Here is a 26,326-nt window from a genome sequence, read left to right as displayed (position 1 = left end):
CCAGCCTGTCTTCTGGGGGAGGGGCCTGCCGTGCTGTTACTCAGGCAGCCCTGTTTGGGCAGAGTTGCCCTGCCCCCTGAGGTGGGGGATGGGCTCAGTGGAAACTGTTTTTTGGGGGCTTTTGTTCCCTGGTGGCTTTCCCTGGCGGCTTTCCATATCTCTTCCGAGAGTCAGAGCAGAAGAGATCATTTCCTCTGCCTCAGAGCAGCGAGATCTTCACAGCCTGTTCTTAGCTCTCCAGGCCACACCTTCTCCGTTTCTGTCTCTGCTGCTATAAACTGCAGTCCTGGGTTGTGCGCCCCTCAGCAGCGTTCCCAGTCCTCACCTCCAAGTCTGGGCACGTCTCTGCCCTTTGTGCTTCTAAAACTGCCAGCCACCCCAGTTCGTGTGCCCGGCCCTGCCGCTTCGGGTTTCCATCCGGGAGGCTGCCCTAAAGTCCTTTCCCCACCGCTTCCGGTCTGCGAGTCTGTGCCCAGTCCCCAGCTTGGGAGGCTATGGCTCACTGGTGGTGTAGGATCCCGATGGCTGGGCTCCCTCCCCCTTCCTTTTATCCTCTATGTGCCTGTGGAATCACAGTTCCCTCCTTCATACCTTGAAACCAAATGCCTGCAATATTCTGTTTGTAGAGATCCAGATCTATCATTTTACATCTCAGGCTGATTTCATGGGTGTTCAGAGTGGTCTAGTAGATATCCAGCTCAATTCCGGGGACTGGTTGGAATAGGGTCCCCTACTCCTCTGTCATCTTTTCCCTCCTCCTTATTAAGCCTTTAAAAAGAAGGAATGACACATGCTATATCATGGATGAATCTTGATGACATTATGTTGAGTGAGCTAATAAGCCAGCCACAAAAGGATGGATACAGTATGGTTCACTTATATGATGTATCTAGAGTAGTTAAAATCATAGAGACAGAAAGTAGAATGGTCAGGAACTGGGGGAAAGAAGAAACGGGGAGGTATCATGTAATGGGTACAGAGTTTCCATTTGGGAAGATTTTTTAAAGTTCTGGAGATGGATAGTGGTGATGGTTGCACAACAATGTAAATGTATTTATTGCCATTAGAGTGTACATTTTATGTAATGGTTAAAATGGTAAATTTTATGTGGTGTGTATTTTACCATAATATAAAAGAAAGATGTCTGCCAGGACTGCAATTATCTTAAGGTTTGACTGGGAATAGAGAATCTATTTAAAAACCCACTCATATGGTTTTTAGAAGTCTTAAGTTTCTCACTGGCTGTTGGCCAAAGGTTTCAGTTTCTTACTGTATACACTCAAGTATACTCACAACATGGTGGCCTGTTTTCCCTAGAGCAAGTAACTCAAGATAGGTAGTCCTTGTATAATCTCAAAAGCGGCATCTGTCACTTCTGTGGTATGCTATTGGTCACACAGACCAACTTGGTTCAATGTGGGAAGGGACCCCACAAGAGTGCAAATATTAGGAAGTGACATCACTCAGGGCCATCTTGGATTGGATGCCACACACACAGTTTTCACCTTCTCTCCTCTGGTAGTGAGAGTATGAAGATCCAGTTCACCTGCTCCATCTTCACGAAGTCCCACCCCAGTACCTCTAAGAAGATCTTCTACCCTTTGTTTTTATTTAGACTCTCTCCAGATTCCCCATCACCACCCTCTGCTGTGTCCCCACCATCTTCCAGCTGCTGGTACAGGAGGATCTCACCAGGTACAGCCAGCCCATCTGTTTGGTGCTTTGGGGACCTAAGTCTGTGGGTATACAGCAGTATATGTACACATGCACACCCATCCTCCTGACCAACTCTGTCTCATCTCTCCCTCTCCCTCTCTCTCTTTATATATATACACACACACACATCTGTGATTCTTTCTCTCTATACAGAATATATATGTAGAATATTATATATATCTGTGTTCCTCTATCTCACACACACACACTCTCAAGCATACACATCTATATCCTTTGCAGATGCCCCCCCAAAATGAACTTCTGCACCACCACCTCCTGCCCAGGAATTTGCATCCAGATGGAACTGGATAGATTTAAGATAGTCTGAAATTTTAGCACTTGAGGTGGGCTGTCTCTCCACAAGGGCATCTCTCAGCAGTATGTCTGCTACTTCTGGGAAGTTGGAGAAATTGTTGGATAATTGTTAGCTACCCGTGGAGTGGGATTTGTGGCCGGGGCCTTGGGTTTGGGGGACCAGCAACCCTGCCGTAGTAGAAGTTCCATCCCTCAGCCCCAGACTAACTCCATTTAGCCACTCTCTGAGTGAATGCCATTGGATATCCCACAGAAGGCAACAAGACACTGTGTATATGTGGCTCCCATCCTGGGTGAATCCAAAGGAACATCTGCTAGCAGGACAAGTCTCGTTGCTGAGGTGTATGGACAGAGACCTATGACCCTTCAGTTACTTACTGACTCTGATCTATGTCTGTCTCTTCTATTCTCTCCCCTCATCCCATGTATCTGTCCATGAAGCACCTAAGGGGGAGTTCTTACATGATTCCCCTGGTGAATTCTTCTCTAATGTAAGAATTTATCCGATTCATTGATCTGTCATGTATACCTCAAGATCAAGATTTTAACTGCAAGCAGACTCTGAATAACTTGTTGAAGAACAGTTTGGTTGAAAGGTACTAGGTAATACTAATTAATAGTCAAACCAAGTTTATCCAAAGGAAAAAAAGTGGTTGAAATGTATTTGCAACCACTAATTTTTTACATTTTGGATAATTTGTTGACTGGAGGGGTAGTTTTACAACATATGTAGGAATTTTTGGCTCATTTGTCAGAATTGTCAGATTCCTAGGGGGCTACTTTCTACCTTTTGAATTTTTTTAAATTTTTTATTGTTATGTTAATCACCATATATTACATCATTAGTTCTTTTTTTTAAATTTTTTTATTGTTATGTTAATCACCATATATTACATCATTAGTTTTTGGTGCAGTGTTCCATGATTCATTGTTTGTTCATAACACCCAGTGCTCCATGCAGAACGTGCCCTCCTCAATACCCATAACCAGGCTAACCCATCCCCCCACCCCCCTCCCCTCTAGAACCCTCAGTTTGTTTTTCAGAGTCCATCGTCTCTCATGGTTCGTCTCCCCCTCCGACTTACTCCCCTTCATTCTTCCCCTCCTGCTATCTTCTTCTTTTACTTTTTTCTTAATATATCTTGCATTATTTGTTTCAGAAGTACAGATCTGTGATTCAAGAGTCTTGCACAATTCACAGCACTCACCATAGCACATACCCTCCCAATGTCTATCACCCAGCCACCCCATCCCTCCCACCCCCCACCAATCAGCAACACTCAGTTTGTTTCCTGAGATTAAGAATTTCTCATATCAGTGAGGTCATATGATACATGTCTTTCTCTGATTGACTTATTTCACTCAGCATAACACCCTCCAGTTCCATCCACGTCATTGCAAATGGCAAGATCTCATTCCTTTTGATGGCTGCATAATATTCCATTGTGTATATATACCACCTCTTCTTTATCCATTCATCTGTCGATCGACATCTTGGCTCTTTCCACAGTTTGGCTATTGTGGACATTGCTGCTATAAACATTGGGGTGCATGTACCCCTTCGGATCCCTACATTTGTATCTTTGGGGTAAATACCCAGTAGTGCAATTGCTGGATCGTAAGGTAGCTCTATTTTCAACTGTTTGAGGAACCTCCATTCTGTTTTCCAGAGTGGTTGCACCAGCTTGCATTCCCACCAACAGTGTAGGAGGGTTCCCCTTTCTCCACATCCCCGCCAGCATCTGTCATTTCCTGACTTGTTAATTTTAGCTATTCTGACTGGTGTGAGGTGGTATCTCATGGAGGTTTTGATTTGGATTTCCCTGATGCCGAGCGATGGTGAGCACTTTTTCATGTGTCTGTTGGCCATTTGGATGTCTTCTTTGGAAAAATGTCTGTTCATGTCTTCTGCCCATTTCTTGATTGGATTATTTGTTCTTTGGGTGTTGAGTTTGATAAGTTCTTTATAGATTTTGGATATTAGCCCTTTATCTGATATGCCATTTGAAAATATTTTCTCCCATTCTGTCTGTTGTCTTTTGGTTTTGTGGACTGTTTCTTTTGCTGTGCAAAAGCTTTTTATCTTGATGAAATCCCAATAGTTCATTTATGCCCTTGCTTCCCTTGCTTTTGGCGATATTTCTATGAAGAAGTTGCTGCGGCTGAGGTCAAAGAGTTTGCTACCTGTGTTCTCCTTTAGGATTTTGATGGACTCCTGTCTCACGTTTAGGTCTTTCAACCATTTGGGGTCTATTTTTGTGTGTGGTGTAAGGAAATGGTCCAGTTTCATTCTTCTGCATGTGGCTGTCCAATTTTCCCAACACCATTTGTTGAAGAGACTGTCTTTTTGCCATTGGACATTCTTTCCTGCTTTGTCAAAAATAAGTTGACCATAGAGTTGAGGGTCCATTTCTGGGCTCTCGATTCTGTTCCATTGATCTATGTGTCTGTTTTTGTGCCAGTACCATACTGTCTTGATGATGACAGCTTTGTAATAGAGCTGGCAGTCCGGAATTGTGATGCCGCCAGCTTTGCTTTTCTTGTTCAATATTCCTCTGGCTATTTGGGGTCTCTTCTGGTTCCATACAAATTTTAGGATTATTTGTTCCATTTCTTTGAAAAAAGTGGATGGTATTTTGATGGAGATTGCATTGAATGTGTAGATTGCTCTAGGTAGCATTGACATCTTCACAATGTTTGTTCTTTAATCCATGAGCATGGAACGTTTTTCCATTTCTTTGTGTCTTCTTCAATTTCTTTCCTGAGTATTTTATAGTTTTCTGAGTACAGATCCTTTGCCTCTTTGGTTAAATTTATTCCTAGGTATCTTAGGGTTTTGGGTGCAATTGTAAATGGGATCGATTCCTTGATTTGTCTCTCTTCTGTCTTGTTGTTGGTGTATAGGAATGCCACTGATTTCTGTGCATTGATTTTATATCCTGCTACTTTACTGAATTCCTGTATGAGTTCTAGCAGTTTTGGGGTGGAGTCTTTTGGGTTTTCCACATACAGTATCATATCATCTGCAAAGAGTGAGAGTTTGACTTCCTCTTTCCCGATTTGGATGCCTTTGATTTCTTTTTGTTGTCTGATTGCTGTGGCTAGGACTTCTAATACTATGTTGAATAGCAGTGGTGAGAGTGGACATCCCTGCCGCGTTCCTGACCTTAGGGGAAAAGCTCTCAGCTTTTCCCCATTGAGAATGATATTCGCTGTAGGTTTTTCATAGATGGCTTTTATGATATTGAGGTATGTACCCTCTATCCCTATACTCTGAAGAGTTTTGATCAAGAAAGGATGCTGTACTTTGTCAAATGCTTTTTCTGCATCTGTTGAGAGGATCATATGATTCTTGTTCTTTCTTTTGTTAATGTATTGTATCACGTTGATTGATTTGCGGATGTTGAACCAACCTTGCAGCCCAGGGATAAATCCCACTTGGTCATGGTGAATAATCCTTTTAATGTACTGTTGGACCCTATTGGCTAGTATTTTGGTGAGAATTTTTGCATCCATGTTCATCAAGGATATTGGTCTGTAGTTCTCCTTTTTGATGGGGTCTTTGGTTTTGGGATTAAGGTAATGGTGGCCTCATAAAATGAGTTTGGAAGTTTTCCTTCCATTTCTATTTTTTGGAACAGTTTCAGGAGAATAGGTATTAATTCTTTAAATGTCTGATAGAATTCCCCTGGGAAGCCATCTGGCTCTGGGCTTTTGTTTTTTGGGAGATTTTTGATGACTGCTTCAATTTCCTTAGTGGTTATAGGTCTGTTCAGGTTTTCTATTTCTTCCTGGTTCAGTTTTGGAAGTTGATACATCTCTAGGAATGCACCCATTTCTTCCAGGTTATCTAATTTGCTGGCATAGAGTTGCTCATAATATGTCCTTATAATTGTTTGTCTTTCTTTGGTGTTGGTTGTGATCTCCCCTCTTTCATTCATGATTTTGTTGATTTGGGTCATTTCTCTTCTTTTTGATAAGTCTGGCCAGGGGTTTATCAGTCTTGTTAATTCTTTCAAAGAACCAGCTCCTAGTTTCATTGATCTGTTCTACTGTTCTTTTGGTTTCTATTTCATTGATTTCTGCTCTGATCTTTATGATTTCTCTTCTCCTGCTGGGTTTAGGATTTATTTGCTGTTCTTTCTCCAGCTCCCTTAGGTGTAGGGTTAGGTTGTGTATTTGAGACCTTTCTTGTTTCTTGAGAAAGGCTTGTATTGCTATATACTTTCCTCTCAGGACTGCCTTTGCTGTATCCCAAAGATTTTGAACAGTTGTGTTTTCATTTTCATTGGTTTCCATGAATTTTTTTAATTCTTCTTTAATTTCCTGGTTGACCCATTCATTCTTTAGTAGGATGCTCTTTAGCCTCCACTTATTTGAGTTCTTTCCGACTTTCCTCTTGTGATTGAGTTCTAGTTTCAAAGCATTGTGGTCTGAAAATATGCAGGGAATAATCCCAATGTTTTGGTATCAGTTGAGACCTGATTTGTGACCTAGGATGGGATCAATTCTGGAGAATGTTCCATGGGCACTAGAGAAGAATGTGTATTCTGTTGCTTTGGGATGGAGTGTTCTGAATATTTCTGTGAAGTCCATTTGGTCCAGTGTGTCATTTAAAGTCTTTATTTCCTTGTTGATCTTTTGCTTAAATGATCTGTCCGTTTCAGTCAGGGGGGTGTTAAAGTCCCCCACTATTATTGTATTGCTGTCAATGTGTTTCTTCGCTTTTGTTATTAATTGCCTTATATAATTGGCTGCTCCCATGCTCGGGGCATAGATATTTACAATTGTTAGATCTTCTTGTTGGATAGACCCTTTAAGTAGGATATAGTGTCCTTCCTCATCTCTTATTACAGTCTTTGGTTTAAAATCTAATTTGTCTGATATAAGGATTGCCACCCCAGCTTCCTTTGGTGTCCATTAGCATGGTAAATGGTTTTCCACCCCCTCACTTTCAATCTGGGAGTGTCTTTGGGTCTAAAATGAGTCTCTTGCAGACAGCATATGGATGGGTCTTGTTTTTTAATCCAATCTGATAGCCTGTGTCTTTTGATTGGGGCATTGAGCCCATTTACATTCAGGGTAACTATTGAAAGGTATGAATTTAGTGCCATTGTATTGCCTGTAAGGTGACTGTTACTCTATATTGTCTCTGTTCCTTTCTGATCTGTGCTGCTTTTAGGTTCTCTCTTTGCTTAGAAGACCCCTTTCAATATTTCTTGGAGGGCTGGTTTTGTGTTTGCAAATTCCTTTAGTTTTTTTTGTCCTGGAAGCTTTTTATCTCTCCTTCAATTTTCAATGACAGCCTAGCTGGATATAGTATTCTTGGCTGCATATTTTTCTCGTTTAGTGCTCTGAAGATATCATGCCAGTCCTTTCTGGACTGCCAGGTCTCTGTGGATAGGTCTGTTGCCAATCTAATATTTCTACCATTGTAGGTTACATATCCCTTCTCCTGAGCTGCTTTCAGGATTTTCTCTTTGTCTCTGAGACTCGTAAGTTTTACTATTAGATGTCGGGGCGTTGACCTATTTTTATTGATTTTGAGAGGGGTTCTCTGTGCCTCCTGGATTTTGATGCCTGTTTCCTTCCTCACCTTAGGGAAATTCTCTGCTATTATTTGCTCCAATATACCTTCTGCCCCTCTCTCTCTTTCTTCTTCTTCCGGAATCCCAATTATTCTAATGTTGTTTCATCTTATTGTATCGCTTATCTCTCAGATTCTGCCCTCGTGATCCTGTCGTTCTTTCTGTCTCTTTTTCTCAGCCTCTTTATTTTCCATCATTTGGTCTTTTATATCGCTGATTCTCTCTTCTGCCTCATTTATCCTAGCAGTTAGTGCCCCCATTTTTTATTGCACCTCATTAATAGCCTTTTTGATTTCGACTTGGTGAGATTTTAGTTCTTTTATTTCTCCAGAAAGGGTTTCACTAACAACTTCCACGCTTTTTTCAAGCCCAGCTAGTATCTTTCTTTTTAATTTTTTATTGTTATGTTAATCACCATATATTACATCATTTGTTTTGGTGTAGTGTTCCATGATTCATTGTTTGTTCATAACACCCAGTGCTCCATGCAGAATGTGCCCTCTTTAATACCCATCACCAGGCTAACCCATCCCCCTACCCTCCTCCCCTCTAGAACCCTCAGTTTGTTTTTCAGAGTCCATCATCTCTCCTGGTTCATCTCCCCCTCTGACTTACTCCCCTTCATTCTTCCTCTCCTGCTATCTTCTTCTTTTTCTTTTTTCTTAAAATATATTGCGTTATTTGTTTCAGAAGTACAGATCTGTGATTCAACAGTCTTACACAATTCATAGCACTCACCGTAGCACATACCCTCCCCAGTGTCTATCACCCAGCCACCCCATCCCTCCTACTCCCGACCACTCCAGCAACCCTCAGTTTGTTCCTGAGATTAAGAATTCCTCATATCAGTGAGGTCATATGATACATGTCTTTCTCTGATTGACTTAGTTCACTAAGCATAACACCCTCCAGTTCCATCCACGTCGTTGCAAATGGCAAGATTTCATTCCTTTGGATGGCTGCATAATATTCCATTGTGTATATATACCACCTCTTCTTTATCCATTCATCTGTCGATGGACATCTTGGCTCTTTCCACAGTTTGGCTATTGTGGACATTGCTGCTATAAACATTGGGGTGCACGTACCCCTTCGGGTCCCTACATTTGTATCTTTGGGGTAAATACCCAGTAGTGCAATTGGCCCAGCTAGTATCTTTAAAGTCATGATTCTGAACTCTAGGTCCGAGATCGTACTAATGTCCGTATTGAGTAGGTCCCTGGCTGACGGTACTATCTCTTGTTCTTTTTGCTGAGGTGATTTTTTTCATCTTGTCATTTTGTCCAGAGAATAGATGAATGAGAGAACAAAATGCTAACAGGTTAACAACGTCCCCAGCAAATATACTCTATACAAATCAGAAAAGACCTGAAACCAGGGGAAAAGAAAGGGAAAGAAAGAAAAAAGAAAGAGAAAAGGAAGAAAGAGAAAAAAAAACCAAGAAGAGAAAGATTAAAAACAAAAACAGAACAATACAAAAAAACCCGAATATGATCAAGTATGATCAGGCTAGTGCATAGATCAGTGCCACAAACTAGATTTTGGGCGTATTTTGGTCTGTTAGAAAAAAGTGCCTCCTAAAATTTTAAAGGAGTAAAGACTTATATATGTACAAAATAAGGGTTGATACAATGAAGGGATGGAAGATGACTGTAAAGATGAAAATTATAAAAGATTTTATAAAAGGAATTGATACGATAGGAAGTTGTTTGAAAAAAGATGATTTAAAAAAAAAGGGGAGAGAATGTGATCAGGCAGGAGGCTAGAACAAAGCCATACACTAGCGATTTAGGGTATATTTTGATCTGTTAGAAGAAATTGTATCTCAAAATTTTAAAGAGAGAACAACTTATATATATATGCCAAAAATAAGGGTAACTACTATGAAGGGAGAAAATATGACTCTAAAAATGAAAAATAAAAAATGTTTTTTTTAAAAAAGGGATTGATAAGATGGTTGAAAAAGGGGAAAAGAGAAATTTAAAAAAAAGTTAAAAAAATTAACTTTGAAAAACTAATGAATCATGGTAAAAAAAGCCATGAATTCTATGTGCAGTATTCCCCTAGCGCTGGCGTTCTCCCGTTCTCCTTGATCGGTAAACTTGGTCTCGGCTTGCTGGCTGTTCGTGCTGATCTTCTGGGGGGGGGCCTGTTTCCGTGGTTCCCAGATGTCTTTGCCGGAGGCGGAATTGCCCCGCCCTTGTCGGTCCCGGCTAAGCAAGCTGCTCGGGTTTCCTCTCAGCAGCTTTTGTTCCCTGCAAGCTTTCCGTAGGGCTTTGGAGGATGACAGTGAAAATGGCGGCCTCCCAATCTCCGCCCCAGAGGAGACAAGAACTCGGGGCTCCGCTCCTCAGTGCGCCCCCAGAGAAAAGCCAGTCAGTCACTCCCGTCTCCCTGGTCTCCGGCCGCACTCCATGCTCACCCGGCCTGTGACCGATCGTTTCTATCTCTGGCACCCGACCCCGTGTGGAGTCTCCAAACCCAGCAGATCCCTGCGGTGCGCTCCTGCGCCGCTCCTCCCTGGGGAGGAAGGGGAGTCTCCCTGGATCTGCCCTTTGTTGGGTCCGAGCAGTGGCCCGAGTGGGCCGCGGATCACAGTCTATGGCAACCCCGAGCTGAGAGCCCGTGTCTCGTCTCCGTCTCTGTAGCCGGTTTCCCCGCTCCGATACCTGGGAGCTCTGCCACACTCAGGCACCCCCGGTCTTTCTGTGACCCCGAGGGTCCTGAGTCCACACTGTCCTGTGAGGGTTCCACCCCCCGCTTAGCCACTAGAGCGACGTCCCTCAGTGGAGCCAACTTCTAAAAGTTCCGATTTTGTTCTCCGGCTCTAGCTCTTGCTAGAAGTGGCCAATGGAGGCCCCCTCCCCCGCCATCTATCCCCCCGAATATCGCCTCAGATTCACTTCTCCGCCCGTCCTACCTTCCAGAAAGTGGTCGCTTTTCTGTTCAGAGAGTTGTTGCTACTCTCTTCTTCGATCTCCTGTTGAGTTCGTAGGTGTTCAGAATGGTTTGATCCCTATTCAGCTGAATTCCTGAGACCAGACGAAATCCAGGTCTGCTACTCCACCATCTTGCTCTGCCTCTACCTTTTAAATTTGTAATCAGTTTATCTTTTCTTCTTAAAAAGATTTTATTTATTTATTTGAGAGAGAGAGAACACAAGCCGGGAGGGGAGGGGCAGAGAGAGAGGGATAAGCACGTTCCCCCTGAGCGGGGAGCCAGGTGCAATGCAGGGCTCAATCCCATGATCTTGAGATCATGATCCGACCCGAAGACAGACACTTAACTGAGTCACCCAGGTGCCTGATGTAATTGGTTTATCTTTTTTAACCAGGTGGTTGTCCTAACCAATTTATTATCAGTTTGTTTTCAACTAAGTTATTTTGGCCAGTTCACCTGGAGTTCACTATGTTATGCCAAAACCTACTTATTATGAGGTTCCGATTTTATTCCAAAATCAGATTTGATTGATTTTTTAAAAAATTATCCCCCATGAGGAATATGCCTGCAAAGCCAGAGGATGGAGCACTTGGAACAGATTATAAAGCCTGGACTTTACCCTCTAGATGTCTAGACCTGAGCAGCATTTTTGGGTCCCATCGGGGTGGAGGGATCCTAACACAGGTGGTCTTGTTTTCCAACTGAGAAAGGTACCAGTTTCAGAGCCTGAGGCACTGTTTGACTGGAGGAGAGGCACTGAATCCTGACGTGAGAGAGAAGTGGAAGAGCCAGGTGGGCCTGGAGCTGCATGAAGGCTATGGCCAGTCTGAAACAGTGAGTGCTACTGAGGCCCGCGTCCCTGCTGCCGGTCACCTCCACCTGCACCCTCAGCCACTTGGTGGAGATGACCAGCCCGCAGAGCCTCCTGCCTTCCCGGCTGTGACACCCATCAGGGACTGCCCTGCCCCCTGGGAGAAGCTGATAACAAAATCCCATCAGCTTTTCTTCCCTTTTCGTTTAAACATAAAGTGATTTCACAATGACACCATAGCCAGCAAACCTACTCTCATGACTGCAGGTACCATTTGTCTCCACCAGGACAGCCTCCATCTGTCTCTGGTCAGAGCCCAGGATCTTACCCAGTATTCCCCACAGCCATCCGGGCAGCAGAGAGTTGGAGGTCAACTGAGTCTTTTGGCTTAGCGACACATTTGGTTCTTTATGTGTCAGTGTCCAGTAGGGCATTCAATAAATGTTTGTTGACTATGGAAAGAAGAGAAGGAAGGGAGAGAAATGAAGACCAGGTCAGAGAGGGGAGAGGGAAGGAGAGGTAGAAGGCAGAGTGAGAGAAAAGGCGGACACCAGGAAGGGAAGAAGCTACAGGGATACGTCTCCACCTTTCTGGACCTGTTTTCTCTCCAGGTTTTAATCTGTGCCAATTCAAAAGGCATGAAAATCAAGTCTGGATCCATGGGGAAAGCATCGCCACCTTACGATGTGCAGGTAGGCAGCCTCCCTCAACTGTTGTTGAGGCTTGGCTCAAAGGGGAGAGCAAAATGCATGTGCTGGTTAGCATCAGCAGGCTCAGCAGGTGGGGTGGTCTGGCTGTGCCGTATCCAGATACGGCCCTGTGGTCTCTCTGCCAGATCGTGGATGATGAGGGCAACATCCTGTCTCCAGGAGAAGAGGGGAATATTGCTGTTCGAATTAGGCCCACCCGGCCCTTCTGTTTCTTCAGTTGCTATTTGGTAAGTGGCAGGGAATGGCCATTTGCACAGTGATTTCTGTGTGTCCAGTGTTGGTTCTAAGATTTATAAACACTTACTTGTTTAACCCTCATAATAACTGTATGAGGTAGGTTGGCACTATTATTGATAAGGTGCTATTATTGATAAGGAAATGAGAAAGATTGACTTACCCAATGTCAGGCAACTAATATGTCCAGGATGTGGATTTAAGCATGGGTATGTCTGAGAGTGCAAATTTATAACACGGGACACCCCATCATTTTAATGATGAGAATTTTTTTGTAAAGATTTTATTTATTTATTTGAGAGAGGGAGAGCGAGCATGAGAGAGCACAAGCAGGGGGGAGTGGCAGGCAGAGGGAGAAGCAGACTCCCCACCGAGCAAGGAGCCCAATGTGGGGCTGGATCTCAGGATCCCGAGATCATGACTCGAGATGAAGGCAGCCATATAACCACCTCAGCCACCCAGGTGCCCCTAATGATGAGAAATTGCAGCTCAGAGAAGAGAAGGGACTTCACAAAAGTCAAACTACAATTTGTGTCAGAGCCTAGTTTCAGGATTCTTTTTGTCTTAAGTCTTGTGTGGCTCAGAGGGGGTCTGCTGGCAGGGCTTGTGTCCTAGGATTCTAGTCTAAGTTTCTATGATAATCCAGGAATGACCTCTCCCTTGTGCCTGCTTTGGTGGGTGTTTATGATGCGCTTTCTTTTTGTTAGACCCTTCTCTATAAAGCTCTACCGACATGGTTTTCAACTTTGGTGGCACATTAGAAAACTGTGGAAACTTCAAAACATGACTGCTACTCAAGCCCCACTTGATGAGATTAAACTTTCTGATGATGTGGATCAGTTCCCCTGGTGATTCAAAAGTGCAGCCAAGGTTGAGAACCATGGCTTTGTAAGGAATACCATCTGGCATGTATATGATGCCATCCATCAGCTACAACACTAGAAGGAAGAAATAAAGATAAGTCCATTTGTTTTTAGAATGGTGGGTATGTATTTTAGTGGCTTTTTTGTGACTACAAGAGAGATACTCTTTCATGGTATTTCATTTAAAGTCACAGAAACTTACCTACCAGAATAAACAAACAAACAAACAACCCCCCCAAAAAAACCCCAAACAACAACACAGTAATACAGCACGCAGAGATAATTTTAAAATTTTAGCGTATTTCCGTCTAATCATTTTTGTAAGCAATAGCAAATCCTTGACTTTTCTGAATAATTCATTATTTATTGAGTGGCTACTTCATGCCACTAAGTCTATAGCAATGACAGAAAGACAAGACCCTGGTCCTTACAGGGCTCACATACAGGACCTTCCTGGGTCTGTGATCATTCCATTGAGAGAGTCAAGTAATTTGTAGAGTTATTTGCTGGACAGGAATCTTTACTTTTTTCAACTGTTTCCTTTCAGCACCAGCTGTTAGTTTTCTTCTTGGGTCATTTTTAACTAAGGAAATAAAAAAAACCATTAAATCTCAGTATTATGCTAAGCAAAGTAAGTCAGTCAGAGAAAAACAAATACCATATGATTTCACTCCTATGTGGAATTTAAGAAACAAAACAGACGAACATAGGGGGGAAAAAAGAGGCAAACCATAAAACAGACTCTTAACTATAGAGAACAAACGGGGTTGATGGAGGGGAGGTGGATGGGGAATGGAGATGGGTATTAAGGAGGGCACTTGTGATAAGCACTGGGTGTTGTAGATAAGTGATGAATCACTAAATTCTATTCCTGAAACTAATATTATACTGTATGTTAACTTGAATTTAAATAAAAACTAAAAACTAATAAAAATAAAAAGATAAAAAAATCTCAGTGAGAAAAAAGTGATCTGTCTTGTCAACTTGGTCAGAAATAAAAGTTTGATATATTCATATATAGCTAGGTTTTGGCAGTTTCTTCTATTTAGTTCGTCATTTGTTTTATCCCTGTACTGATACCATAGAGCCTCATCCAGGGAAACATTCTCATAACTCTTAATATCTACTAGAGCAAGCCTCTCCTTCTTCCTCAACTTCTTTAGAAATATTTTACCTACTCTCGGCTCTCTACTGTCTCATGTACATTTTAGAATCAAATTGTCAAATTCCATGGAAAATGGTTGATGAGTGTCACTAAGTCTGTAGATCAATTTGGGAGAATTAACATATCTATGATATTAAGTCTTTGTATCCTTCCATTTATATCTTCTTTACTGTTTTGTAGAGTTGTTTTTTTTTTAAAGATTTTATTTATTTGACAGAGAAAGAGAGAGCACAAGTAGACAGAGTGGCAGGCAGAGGGAGAGGGAGAAGCAGGCTCCCAGCAGAGCAGGGAGCCCTATGTGGGGCTCGATCCTAGGACCCTGGGATCATGACCTGAGCCAAAGGCAGATGCTTAACCGACTGAGCCACCCAGGCGCCCTGTTTTGTAGAGTTTTAAGTTTTCTTTTTATACTTCTTTCAGATTTTGTGTGAGATTTATTTTAAGGTATTGACAGCTTAGCTTTTTGCTTTTTTCTCTGAATGCAGTTTTAAAATTGAGGCATAATTTACATACAGTAAGTGTACCTATGTTACATGTATATAGGTCAATGACTTTTGACCCATGTATACACTTGTGTGACCACCACCACAATCAAGATATAGAACATTCTTATCACCCCAGAGAGTTCTGTTGTGCCCCCCAGCAGTCACTCCCCAAGCCATTGGCAATTGATAAATTATTTGGTCTTGCTAATAGAATACTTTTGCCTTTTTTGGTAAAAAAGAACTTTATGTAAATGGAATCATAAAGCATTCATATTTGTATATCTGGTTTCTTTTTTTTTTAAGATATTTATTTATTTATTTGACAGAGAGAGAAAGCATACAAGCAGGGGGAGAGGCAGAGGGAGAGGGAGAAGCAGGCTCCCTACTGAGTAGGGAGCCGGCATGGGGCTCGATTCCAGGACCCGGGGATCATGTCCTGAGCCAAAGGCAGACACTTAACCAACTAAGCCACCCAGGCGCCCCTGGTTTCTTTTTCTTTTTTCTTTTTTTTAAAGATTCATTTATTTATTTGAGAGAGAGAGAGAGAGAGAACACAAGCAGGGGGAGTGGCAGGCAGAGGGAGAGGGAGAGGGAGAAGCAGGCTCCCCGCTAAGCAGAAGACCTGACATGGGGCTCGATCCCATGACCCTGGAATCCTGACCTAAGCCAAAGTCAGATGCTTAACTGACTGAGCCACCCAGGTGCCCCCTGGTTTCTTTTTTTTTTAAATTCATTAATTTTTTTTTAACTTAAATTTTACTTAGTTAACATACAGTGCAATACTGGTTTCTGGAGCAGAATTCAGTGATTCATCACTTACATACAACACCCAGTGCTCATCACACGTGCCCTCCTCAGTACCCATCGCCCATCTAGCCCATCCCCGATCCACCTCCCTCCATCAACCCTCAGTTTACTCCCTATCATTTAGAGTCACTTAATGGTTCATTTCCCTCTCTCCTTTTTTTCTTTTCCCCCTTCCCTTATGTTCATCTCTTTTCTGTCTTAAATTCCACATATGAGTGAGATCTATGGTATTTGTCTTTCTCTGACTTATTTCACTTAGCATAATATACTCTAGCTCCATCCATGTCATTCACATGGCAAGATTTCATTTTTTGATGGCTTAGTAATATACCATTATATATACATACCATATATACATACCAAATATACATGTATACATAGATATGATACACACACACACCACATCTTCTTTATCCATTCATCAGTCAGTGGACACTTGGGCTCTTTCCATAGTTTGGCTATTGTTGATAATGTTACTATAAACATTGGGATGCATGTAACCCTTTGAATTTGTATTTTTGTATCCTTTGGGTAAATCCTAGTAGCACAATTGCTGGATCATAGGGTAGTTCTGTTTTTAACTTTTTGAGGCACCTCTATACTATTCTCCAGAGTGGCCATACCAATTTGCATTCCCACCAACAGTGTAAGAGGGTTCCCCTTTCTCCACATCCTTGCCAACACCTGATGTGTCCTCTGTTGTTATTTTTAGCCATTCTGACAAATGTGTGATATCTCATTGTGGTTTTGATTTGTATTTCCCTGACGAGTGATGTTGAGCATCTTTACATGTGTCTGTTAGCCATCTGGATGTCTTCCTTGGAAAAGTGTCTATTCATGTCTTCTGCCCATTTCTTAACTGGATTGTTTGTTTTTTGGGTGTTGAGTTTGGTAAGTTCTTTATACATTTTGGATACTAACCCTTCATCACATATGTCATTTGCCAATATCTTCTCCCATTCCGTAAGCTGCCTTTTAGTTTTGTTGATAGTTTCCTTTGTTGTGCAGAAGCTTTTTATCTTGATGAAGTCCCAATAGTTCATTTTTCCTTTTATTTTCCTTTCTGGCATTGTGTCTAGTAAGAAACTGCTATGGCCGAGTCAAAGAGGTTTCTGCCTGTGTTTTCCTCTAGGATTTTGATGGTTTCCTATCTCACATTGAGGTCTTTCATCCATTTTGAATTTATTTTTGTGTATGGTGTAAGAAAGTTTCACTCTTCTGCATATTGCTGTCCAGTTTTCCCAACACCATTTGTTGAAGAGACTGTCTTTTCTCCATTGGACATTCTTTCCTGTTTTATCAAAGATTAGTTGACCATATAGTTTTGGGTCCATTTCTGGGTTCTCTATCCTGTTCCATTGATTTATTTGTCTGTTTTTGTGCCCGTACCATACTGTCTTGATGACTACAGCTTTTTAACATAGGTAGAAATCTGGAATCGTGATGCCTTGTTTTGTTTTTCTTTTTCAGGATTACTTTGGCTATTTAGGGTGTTTGTGGTTCCATACACATTTTAGTATTGTTTGTTCTAGGTCTGTGAAAAATGCTGGTGGTATTTTGATAGGGATACATTAACTGTGTAGTTTGTTTTGGGTAGTATAGACATTTTAACAATGTTCTTCTAATCCATGAGTATGGAATATTTTTCCATTTCTTTGTGTCCTCTTCAATTTCTTTCATAAGTGTTCTATAGTTTTCAGAGTACAGATCTTTTTCCTCTTTAGTTAGGTTTATTCCTAGGTATCTTACTATTTTTGGTACAATTGCTAATGGGATCGATTCTTTGATTTATTTTTCTGCTGCTTCGTTATTGATATATAGAAATGCAACAGGTTTCTGGACAATGATTTTATATCTTGCAACTTTGCGGAATTCATGTATGAGTTCTAGCAATTTTTTGGTGGAGTCTTTCAGGTTTTCTACATAGAGTATTATATCATCTGCAAGAGAAAGTTTCACTTCTTCCTTGCCAGTTTTGATACCTTTCATTTCTATCTGTTGTCTGATTGCTGAGGCTAAGATGTCCAGTACTATGTTAAATAGTAATGGTGAGAGTGGACATCCTTGTCTCATTCCTGACCATGTGGGAAAGGTTGTCAGTTTTTCCCCATTGAGGATATTTGCTGTGGATTTTCTGTATATGGCCTTTATGATGTTGAGGTATGTTCCATCTATCCCTACTTTTTAAGTGTTTTTATCAGGAAAGGATTCTGTATTTGATCAAATGCTTTTTGTGCATCTACTGAGGATCATATGGTTCTTATTCTTTCTTTTATTAATGTGGTGTGTCATGTTGATTGATTTGCAAATATTGAACCATCCCTGCAGCCCAGCAATAAATCCCACTTGATTGTGGTGAATAATTATTTTAATGTACTGTTGAATTTGATTTGCTAGTATTTTATTGAGACTTTTTGCATCCATGTTCATCAGGGATATTGGCCTGTAATTCTTCTTTTCGTGGGGTCTTTGTCTTGGTTTTGGAGTTAAGGTAATGCTGGCTTTGGAGAATGAGTTCAGAAGTTTTCCTTCCATTTCTATTTTTTTTTAAAACAGTTTGAGGAGGATAGTTATTAACTCTTCTTCAAATGTCTGGTAGAATTCCCCTGGGAAACTATCTGGCCTTGGACTTTTGTTTGTTGGGAGATTTTTGATTACTGATTCAATTTATTTGCTGGTTATGGGTCTGTTCAAATTTTCTGTTTCTTCCTGTTTCAGTTTTGGTAGTTTGTAGGTTTCTAAGAATTTGTCCATTTCTTCCAGATTGCCCAGTTTGTTGGCATATAATTTTTCATAGTATTCTCTTATAATGGTTTGTATTTCTGTGGTATTGGTTATGATCTCTTCTCTTTTATTTGTGATTTTTCTCTATTTGGGTCCTTTCTCTTTTCTTTAAGTCTGGCTGGGGCTTATCAATTTTATTAATTCATTTGAAGAACCAGCTCTTAGTTTTGTTAATCCGTTCCACTGGGGTTTTTTGTTTGTTTCTATATCATTTATTTCTGCTCTAATCTTTATTATTTCCCTTCTTCTGCTGGCATTAGACTTTATTTGCTATTCTTTTTCTAGCTTCTTTAGGTGTAAGATTAGGTTGTGTATTTGAGACTTTTTTTGCTTCTTGAGGTGAGTGTGTATTGCAGTATACTTCCCTCAAGGACTGCCTTTGCTGCATCCCAAAGGTTTTGGACTATTGTGTTTTCATTTTCATTCATTTCCATTTATTTTTTAATGTCTTCCTTAATTTCCTGGTTAACCCATTCATTCTTTAGTAGGATGTTCTTTAACCTCCATGTATTTGTGGTCTTTCCAAATTTTTTCTTGTGGTTGACTTCTTAGTTTCTTAGCATTGTGATCAGAAAATAGGTATGGTATGATCTCAGTCTTTTTGTACTTGTTGAGAGCTGATTTGTGACTAGTATTGATCTATTCTGGCGAATGTCCCATGTGCACTCGAAAAGAATGTGTATTCTGCTGCTTTAGGATGAAATGTTCTGAATATATCTGTTAAGTCCATCTGGTGCAGTGTGTCACTCAAAGCCACGTTTCCTTGAATATTACTATGTTTTCTAATAAGTTGCTGAGTTCCCTAAATCTACCTTCATGGTCCATCACCTTTCTTTCAACTTCTTTTCAACTTCATTATTTTCCATAATTTTATCTTCTGATTCACCGATTCACTGTTCTGTTTCATCCATCTTTGTTTTTATGCCCTCCATTTGGAATTGCATCTCAGTTATACCATTTTAAATTTTGGTCTAACTAGATTTTAGTTCTTTTATCTCTGCAGTAAGGGATTCTCTAGTGTCTTATATGCTTTTTTTCAAGCCCAGCTAGTATCCTGTTAATTGTTGTTTTAAATTCTAGTTCAGACATCTTACTTATATCATATTGATTAAATCCCTGGCCATGAGTTCTACCTCCTCTTCTTTCTTTTGGGGTGAATTTCTCCATCTCCTCATTTTGTCCAGAAAAGAAAAGAAGAAAGAAAAAAGAAAAATAAAACAACAACAATAAAACAAAAAAAACTAGATCCTGGGTGTGTCTTGGTCTGCTTGTTGAAAGAATCTAGATCCCAAAATAAGAAAGGAAAAAAATAAAATATAATATAATGAAAGTAAACAAAAAAATAGTATATATATGATATATATAAAACAAAAATTTTAAAAATTAATAAAAAAAGTTTTTAAAGAATTGAAAAAAGAAGAAAATAAATGAAAAAAAGAAAGAATAAAAGTACAAAGGAGGCTGGATACTATTTTCCCCTAGAGCTGAAGCTTTGCAGCCCTCTATAACCAGAAGACTTTGTGTGAGTGAGTTGTTTGTGCTGGTCTTTTGGGGGAGGGGCCTGTTGCACTGATTCTCAGGTGGACTTACTTAGTGGAAATGGGTCTCCAGTTTGCAGGGAGGCAGGGCTTGGTGTAAGCGGCTCCGGACTCCACTAGGTGGTGCTGTTTTGCTCCCTGAAGGCTTTCAGTGATGATGGGCAAGTTTAATATGGCAGCCCCCCCCACCCCCTTCCAGTCCCACAGTTGAAAGTTCAAGCCCCCAACTCTTCAGTGAGCCCTCACAGAAGAGCAGTCAATCACTCTTGTGTCCCTGGTTTCCATCAGAACCCTGCATTCACCCTGCCTGTGTCTGAGCTTTTTGTCTCAGGCATGCAACTGAATTTCAAAACTCCAAATTTTAGGGACTCCTGCAGGTCAGACTGTACTGTTCCTCCCCCATGCTTCTGCTGTTTGCCAGGCCTGTCCCAGGAAAGAGGTCACGGGACCTCGGAGTGATTCGCAGTTTATGGCAAAACAGAGGAGAAAGCCTGCACCTAGACTGGCTGTTCTCAGCCGGCTTCTACACTATGTCTGGGAACAGTGCAGCATTTAGGTGCCATCTGTTCTTGTGACCCAGGGGATCCTGAGACCACAGTGTCACATGTGAATTCTGCCCTGCTTCGCCACCTGAGCACCTTTAAGCCAGGCACATACCCATAGTAGCAGACTTCTAACTAAAAGTTCTGGTTTTGTGCTCTACTGCTTATAATACTTTGTGGTGGGCTCCCTCCCTGCTGCCATATCCACAGCTGTATCTCCCCAAATTCAAGCCTCTGCACCTCCTACCTACCAAAAGGTGGCCCCTTTTCTACTTGTGGACTTGCAGTTTTTGTTTTCTCAGACCTCTGATTGATTTCTTAGGTGTTCCAAATGATTTATAGCTATCTAGCTGTATTTGAGGGATGAGACAAACTTAGGGTGCCCCTAATCCTCTGCCATCTTAACTCCCTGTCTGGTTTCATTTATTCAGCATAATTGTGTGTTTTGAGACATACCCGGATAGTTGCACACAGCAGTAATTTGTTTTTTTCTTGTTGAGTAGTAGCTTCTTGAAAGCTTTGAGAATCAGAGTTTGATTAGTTTTTCCTCTTTCCTCTCCTCTTATCTTTTGGACAACTGCTCACTTTCTACCTTCAGTGATTCCTGAGCACAAAGAGTATCAGTGTGCTCTTTTATCCTAAAAAAACAGAGCCAGTGGCCCTGTGTCCACCCTCCTGCATTCAGCTATGCTTCCTTGGACCCTTCCAAGGGATGGTAGCTAGTGGCTGTCCTTAATCATTTCCTGGCATCTCCTTCCATTTTTAAAAGAGAGAAAAATGCACAAATTCACAGCTCCTCGTCCAGTGGGAAATTCTGGCTGGCATGGTCTCTTGGAACTGCTTTTAGGGGTCCCCAGCCTCCTGCATGGGCCTTTGAGGGCTGTAGCTCGCTTGAGTGGCTGTGCCAAGATGGCCCTTCACAGACTTACTTTGTCTTCCAGAACAATCCTGAGAAGACAGAGGCATCAGAACGAGGGGACTTTTACATCACGGGGGACCGAGCCCACAAGGACAAGGATGGCTACTTTTGGTTCATGGGAAGAAATGATGATGTGATCAATTCCTCAAGGTCAAGCTGTCTGCTCTGTCCTTCTCCCTTTGAAGCTTCGTGGGGGGGAGGTGGGAAGTGGTCACTTGGAAGAGTTTGTTTTTCTCCTCCAGCTACCGGATTGGGCCCGTTGAAGTGGAAAATGCCCTTGCCGAGCACCCTGCTGTTCTGGAGGCTGCTGTGGTCAGCAGCCCAGACCCCATCAGAGGGGAGGTAACTAGTCCAGCCAAGAACATTGCCTCCTGGTTCTATACCTGTTTGTACCCAGAAGAGTAGGCTCCACCGAGGTACTACAAAGTATGAAATGCCACCATCAGGCACACATTCCTTTTGGTTAAGCATTACCCTCATGTCTGTAGAGACATACTTTTGAGAGGGACACGATGAGGAGATACCAACACTCTCATGTCAATTGGACCCAGAACTGGATCCAAAAGAGGTGGACTGTTGGAAAGAGATCTTGGCAGTGGGTGCAGGCTCTGTCATCCATCCTGGCCAATAAAGAGTCCTTTCCCATTTGCAGATGAGGATATAGCAAGCACACCAGACATGGCTGCTGATGGTTCTAACCTGGGAGGAATATCCACCTTAAGGGATGACAAAATAAATATCCAAGTGACCCTGATGTATCAGAAGGATGGGACAAATTTAATAAGCTGACCTTTCTCAGGAGAAATGCAAATTCCTTCCCATGGGTCCCAGAAGAATAGATAGAATGGGAGAAATGAAGCTCATAGGCAGGCCTGTGTGCTTTTCACTGGCTGTAAATCCAACATAATCCTACAGTATAGTGTAGTTACCTTATGAAAGTTAGTACAACATCAGGCTGTGTTCTCAGAAGCATCAGGTTCAGAGGAGTGGGTCTCTTAAGTCAGGGCGCTAGACTACTCATAGCTGCATCATCTGGGATTCTTATTTAAAATACAGATTTCTAGACCTCAAGTCAGTCTTGCTGAATTAGAGTGATTGAGGATGCAGCCCAAGCCTTCTTCATTTTTACCAGAAGCCCCTATCCAGGTGATTCTGTTGCCAGTTAAACTTTGAGGCCAATGATTTAGAACAAGGAAGGTGGGAGCCCCATGTATATTCTGGAGAAATCACATCTGGAAAAGTATACCTAGCTTTGTATACCCCAAATTAGCTGGGGTTGTGACAAATGGCTGTGTGCGGTTAATTTACATATAGTACTCAGAACAGAGCCTGGCACATAGAAAATACTCAATAAATGTTTGGTAGTTTTAACAATCAGAGAGAGCCTTTCCTAATAACCAGATCTATCTGAAAGTGAAATGTAGTGAGATGCCCACCTTTGGGAAGTATGCAAAGACAGTGAACCCCCACCTAACAGGATGTTGTTGACAGAGCTATATGCTGGGGTGGGTAGCAAGCTACTGGCCTTTGAATTCTTCCACTTCTGTCAGAAACCATGTTCTGTTGTACTCCTCATCCTTGGTGGGAAGCAGCCTGCAAAGAAAGGCTCAGGCAGAAACAACCAAGGTACAGAATGTCCCTCAGGACATAGGGCACTGAAGCTGTGCAGCAAAATGTTTGCTGGTTGCAAACACTTGTACATGCAGGCTCAGAAATACACACCTCCCCTTGGAAGTGGTGTGCATTATTCCCAATCCTGCCTATCCAAGCCTCTGCCATCTAATTTTCCAGTCAGAAAGACTTGGAAGTAATGGACCCTGAGGAGTTTGTGAACCTCCTTTCTCCACAAAGTATTTGCATCAGAAAAGAAGCTCGTTGGCTACTCATGGTGTTATTTCAGGAGAGGGGAGCAGTTTGGGGAATAGGTAGGATCCTGGAATCATTCCACAAAAGCCAGTGTTTCCAATAGTTGGTCCTGGAATGGAGGCAACAGGGAAAGAAAAATGGTGTCCATTTTGCTGGCTGAGCCAGAGGAGCTGGTAGGACTTTCATGCTTAGCTGGCAAAAGGAGGAAAAAAGTTGTTATAAAGGGCCTGATTCTTTCTGGTTTTGGAGGGTTTGTTTTTGTTTCCTTCTGGCAGGTGGTGAAGGCATTTATTGTCCTTTCTCCAGCTTACTCCTCTCAAGATCCTAAGAAACTAACTCAGGAGCTCCAGGAGCATGTGAAAAGGGTGACTGCTCCATACAAGTACCCCAGGAAGGTAAACATCAGGGGCTCTAGGACTTGATGAGCTGAAAAATCCCCTGAGCACACACTACGTTGGCTCTCATTCAGGGCCAAGCACGGGGTTTGGGGGGGTGGTGATGAAGGTACAAATAACCGAGCTTCTCCTTCAGCCTTTTCGCTCTGTTTCCTCACTGGGCCCTCCCCAAACCACATTTCGTTCCTACTCTAAGAAGTGACAGACACCGGATTTGGGGGGGTGGGAGGGTGGGGGGAGATGGTGCTGAATCTCTGCGGGCAAGGTCATGTGCCCCAGACTAGCCATTTTGGTCATTGCCATTTAGAGAAAACTATGAATCATGGAGGCTTTCCAACAAAGTGGCAGAGGGTAATGAAGTCAGAAGTCTTTCTAGGAAATGATGATTTAAAACTGTTTTTGTTTTATGGTCACTAGGTGGCCTTTGTTTCAAAATTGCCCAAGACGGTTTCTGGAAAGATCCAAAGGAATACATTGAGAAGCCAAGAGTGGGGGGAGATGAGAGGCAACCCCCGAAAGGCCCCATAGGCCTCTGAAGCTTCTAAGAGGAACTGGTGGGATCACTGGTTAGTCCTTGTTTGGAGCATCATCCCTTAAACCCTGTGGACATCAAAAGCTTTCAGTTTCAAATGGGCATTTCCAAAATAGTTGGGAGGACCCTGGAAGAGAGTGGAAGAATGTCACTAACCCAGAGTGCACAGCCCCTGCCAGTCTAGCATATGTTTGATGCCTTGACTTCCCCCTCCTCTCTCTGAAGGCAACCTCAGCAGCTGATGCTCTGAAGGACAGGTCACCATAAAGTCAGGGCTCCTGTGATCTCATTCATTGCCAGTCATTCAGGGCCGGAACTGTTACCATCCCTCTCTTGACAATGTATTCCATTCTCCTTTTGATAAAGCCATATATCCAGGGCCATGAAAAATTGGTCCTACTCTTTAGCTCAGAAATTCCATCTTTGGTAATTACTGCAAAAGAAAGGATTCAAGGATATTTACTCGAACATTGTTTAAAACTGTTAAAAAAAGATACTGTATGTGGAAAACCCAAAAGACTCCACCCCAAAACTGCTAGAATTCATACAGGAATTCAGCCAAGTAGCAGGCTATAAAATCAGTGCACAGAAATCAGTGGCATTCCTATACACCAACAACAAGACAGAAGAGAGACAAATTAAGGAGTTGATCCCATTTACGATTGCACCCAAAACCATAAGATACCTAGGAATAAATTTAACCAAGGAGGCAAAGGATCTGTACTCAGAAAACTATAAAATACTCATGAAAGAAATTGAAGAAGACACAAAGAAATGGAAAAACGTTCCATGCTCATGGATTGGAAGAACAAACATTGTGAAGATGTCAATACTACCTAGAGCAATCTACACATTCAATGCAATCCCCATCAAACTACCATCCACTTTTTTCAAAGAAATGGAACAAATAATCCTAAAATTTGTATGGAACCAGAAGAGACCCCGAATAGCCAGAGGAATATTGAAAAAGAAAAGCAAAGCCGGTGGCATCACAATTCCGGACTTCCAGCTCTATTACAAAGCTGTCATCATCAAGACAGTATGGTCTGGCACAAAAACAGACACAGAGATCAATGGAACAGAACAGAGAGCCCAGAAATGGACCCTCAACTCTATGGTCAACTCATCTTTGACAAAGCAGGAAAGAATGTCCAATGGAAAAAAGACAGTCTCTTCAACAAATGGTGTTGGGAAAATTGGACAGCCACATGCAGAAGAATGAAACTGGACCATTTCCTTACACCACACACAAAAATAGACTCCAAATGGTTGAAAGACCTAAACATGAGACAGGAGTCCATCAAAATCCTAAAGGAGAACACAGGCAGCAGCCTCTTCGACCTCGGCCACAGCAACTTCTTCCTAGAAACATCGCCAAAGGCAAGGGAAGCAAGGGCAAAAATGAACTACTGGGATTTCATCAAGATAAAAAGCTTTTGCACAGCAAAAGAAACAGTCCACAAAACCAAAAGACAACCGACACAATGGGAGAAAATACTTGCAAGTGACATATCAGATAAGGGGCTAGTATCCAAAATCTATAAAGAACTTATCAAACTCAACACCCAAAGAACAAATAATCCAATCAAGAAATGGGCAGAAGACATGAACAGACATTTTTCCAAAGAAGACATCCAAATGGCCAACGGACACATGAAAAAGTGCTCACCATCGCTCGGCATCAGGGAAATCCAAATCAAAACCTCCATGAGATACCACCTCACACCCGTCAGAAAGGCTAAAATTAACAAGTCAGGAAACGACAGATGTTGGGGGGGGATGCGGAGAAAGGGGAACCCTCCTACACTGCTGGTGGGAATGCAAGCTGGTGCAGCCACTCTGGAAAACAGTATGGAGGCTCCTGAAACACTTGAAAATAGAGCTACCATACGATCCAGCAATTGCACTACTGGGTATTTACCACAAAGATACAAATAAATGTAGGGATCCGAAGGGGTACGTGCATCCCAATGTTTATAGCAGTAATGTCCACAATAGCCAAACTGTGGAAAGAGTCAAGATGTCCATCGACAGATGAATGGATAAAGAAGAGGTGGTATATATACACAATGGAATATTATGCAGCCATCAAAAGGAATGAGATCTTGCCATTTGC

The 26,326-nt window shown here is 42.0% G+C and overlaps 1 protein-coding gene across 1 annotated transcript; it reads left to right on the top strand.

The window, feature by feature from the left end:
* Positions 1–856: 856 nt before the first annotated feature.
* LOC112811456 (acyl-coenzyme A synthetase ACSM5, mitochondrial-like) lies at positions 857–24,890 on the top strand. The gene is made up of 9 exons (XM_073900259.1): positions 857–865; positions 1,616–1,695; positions 11,270–11,393; positions 11,982–12,062; positions 12,206–12,307; positions 21,440–21,567; positions 21,660–21,759; positions 23,559–23,678; positions 24,096–24,890. Exons 1-9 carry the CDS (start codon positions 857–859, stop codon positions 24,204–24,206), a joined length of 855 nt encoding a protein of 284 aa, XP_073756360.1. The 3' UTR covers positions 24,207–24,890.
* Positions 24,891–26,326: the final 1,436 nt, after the last annotated feature.

The sequence above is a fragment of the Callorhinus ursinus genome, unplaced genomic scaffold, assembly GCF_003265705.2.
Source record: "Callorhinus ursinus isolate GAN/ISIS: 27379988/994484 unplaced genomic scaffold, GSC_fseal_2.0 scaffold13, whole genome shotgun sequence".
In the NCBI taxonomy this organism is placed as follows: Eukaryota; Metazoa; Chordata; class Mammalia; order Carnivora; family Otariidae; genus Callorhinus; species Callorhinus ursinus.
This window is presented reverse-complemented; position numbering and strand designations above follow the sequence as displayed.

What these genes read in the sequence shown, in the direction of transcription:
- LOC112811456 (XM_073900259.1), top strand. An exon ending in GTACAGGAGGATCTCACCAG is followed by an intron (nt 1,696 to 11,269) that starts GTACAGCCAGCC and finishes CAACTGAGAAAG; the next exon opens with GTACCAGTTTCAGAGCCTGA. An exon ending in CATACAAGTACCCCAGGAAG is followed by an intron (nt 23,679 to 24,095) that starts GTAAACATCAGG and finishes TATGGTCACTAG; the next exon opens with GTGGCCTTTGTTTCAAAATT.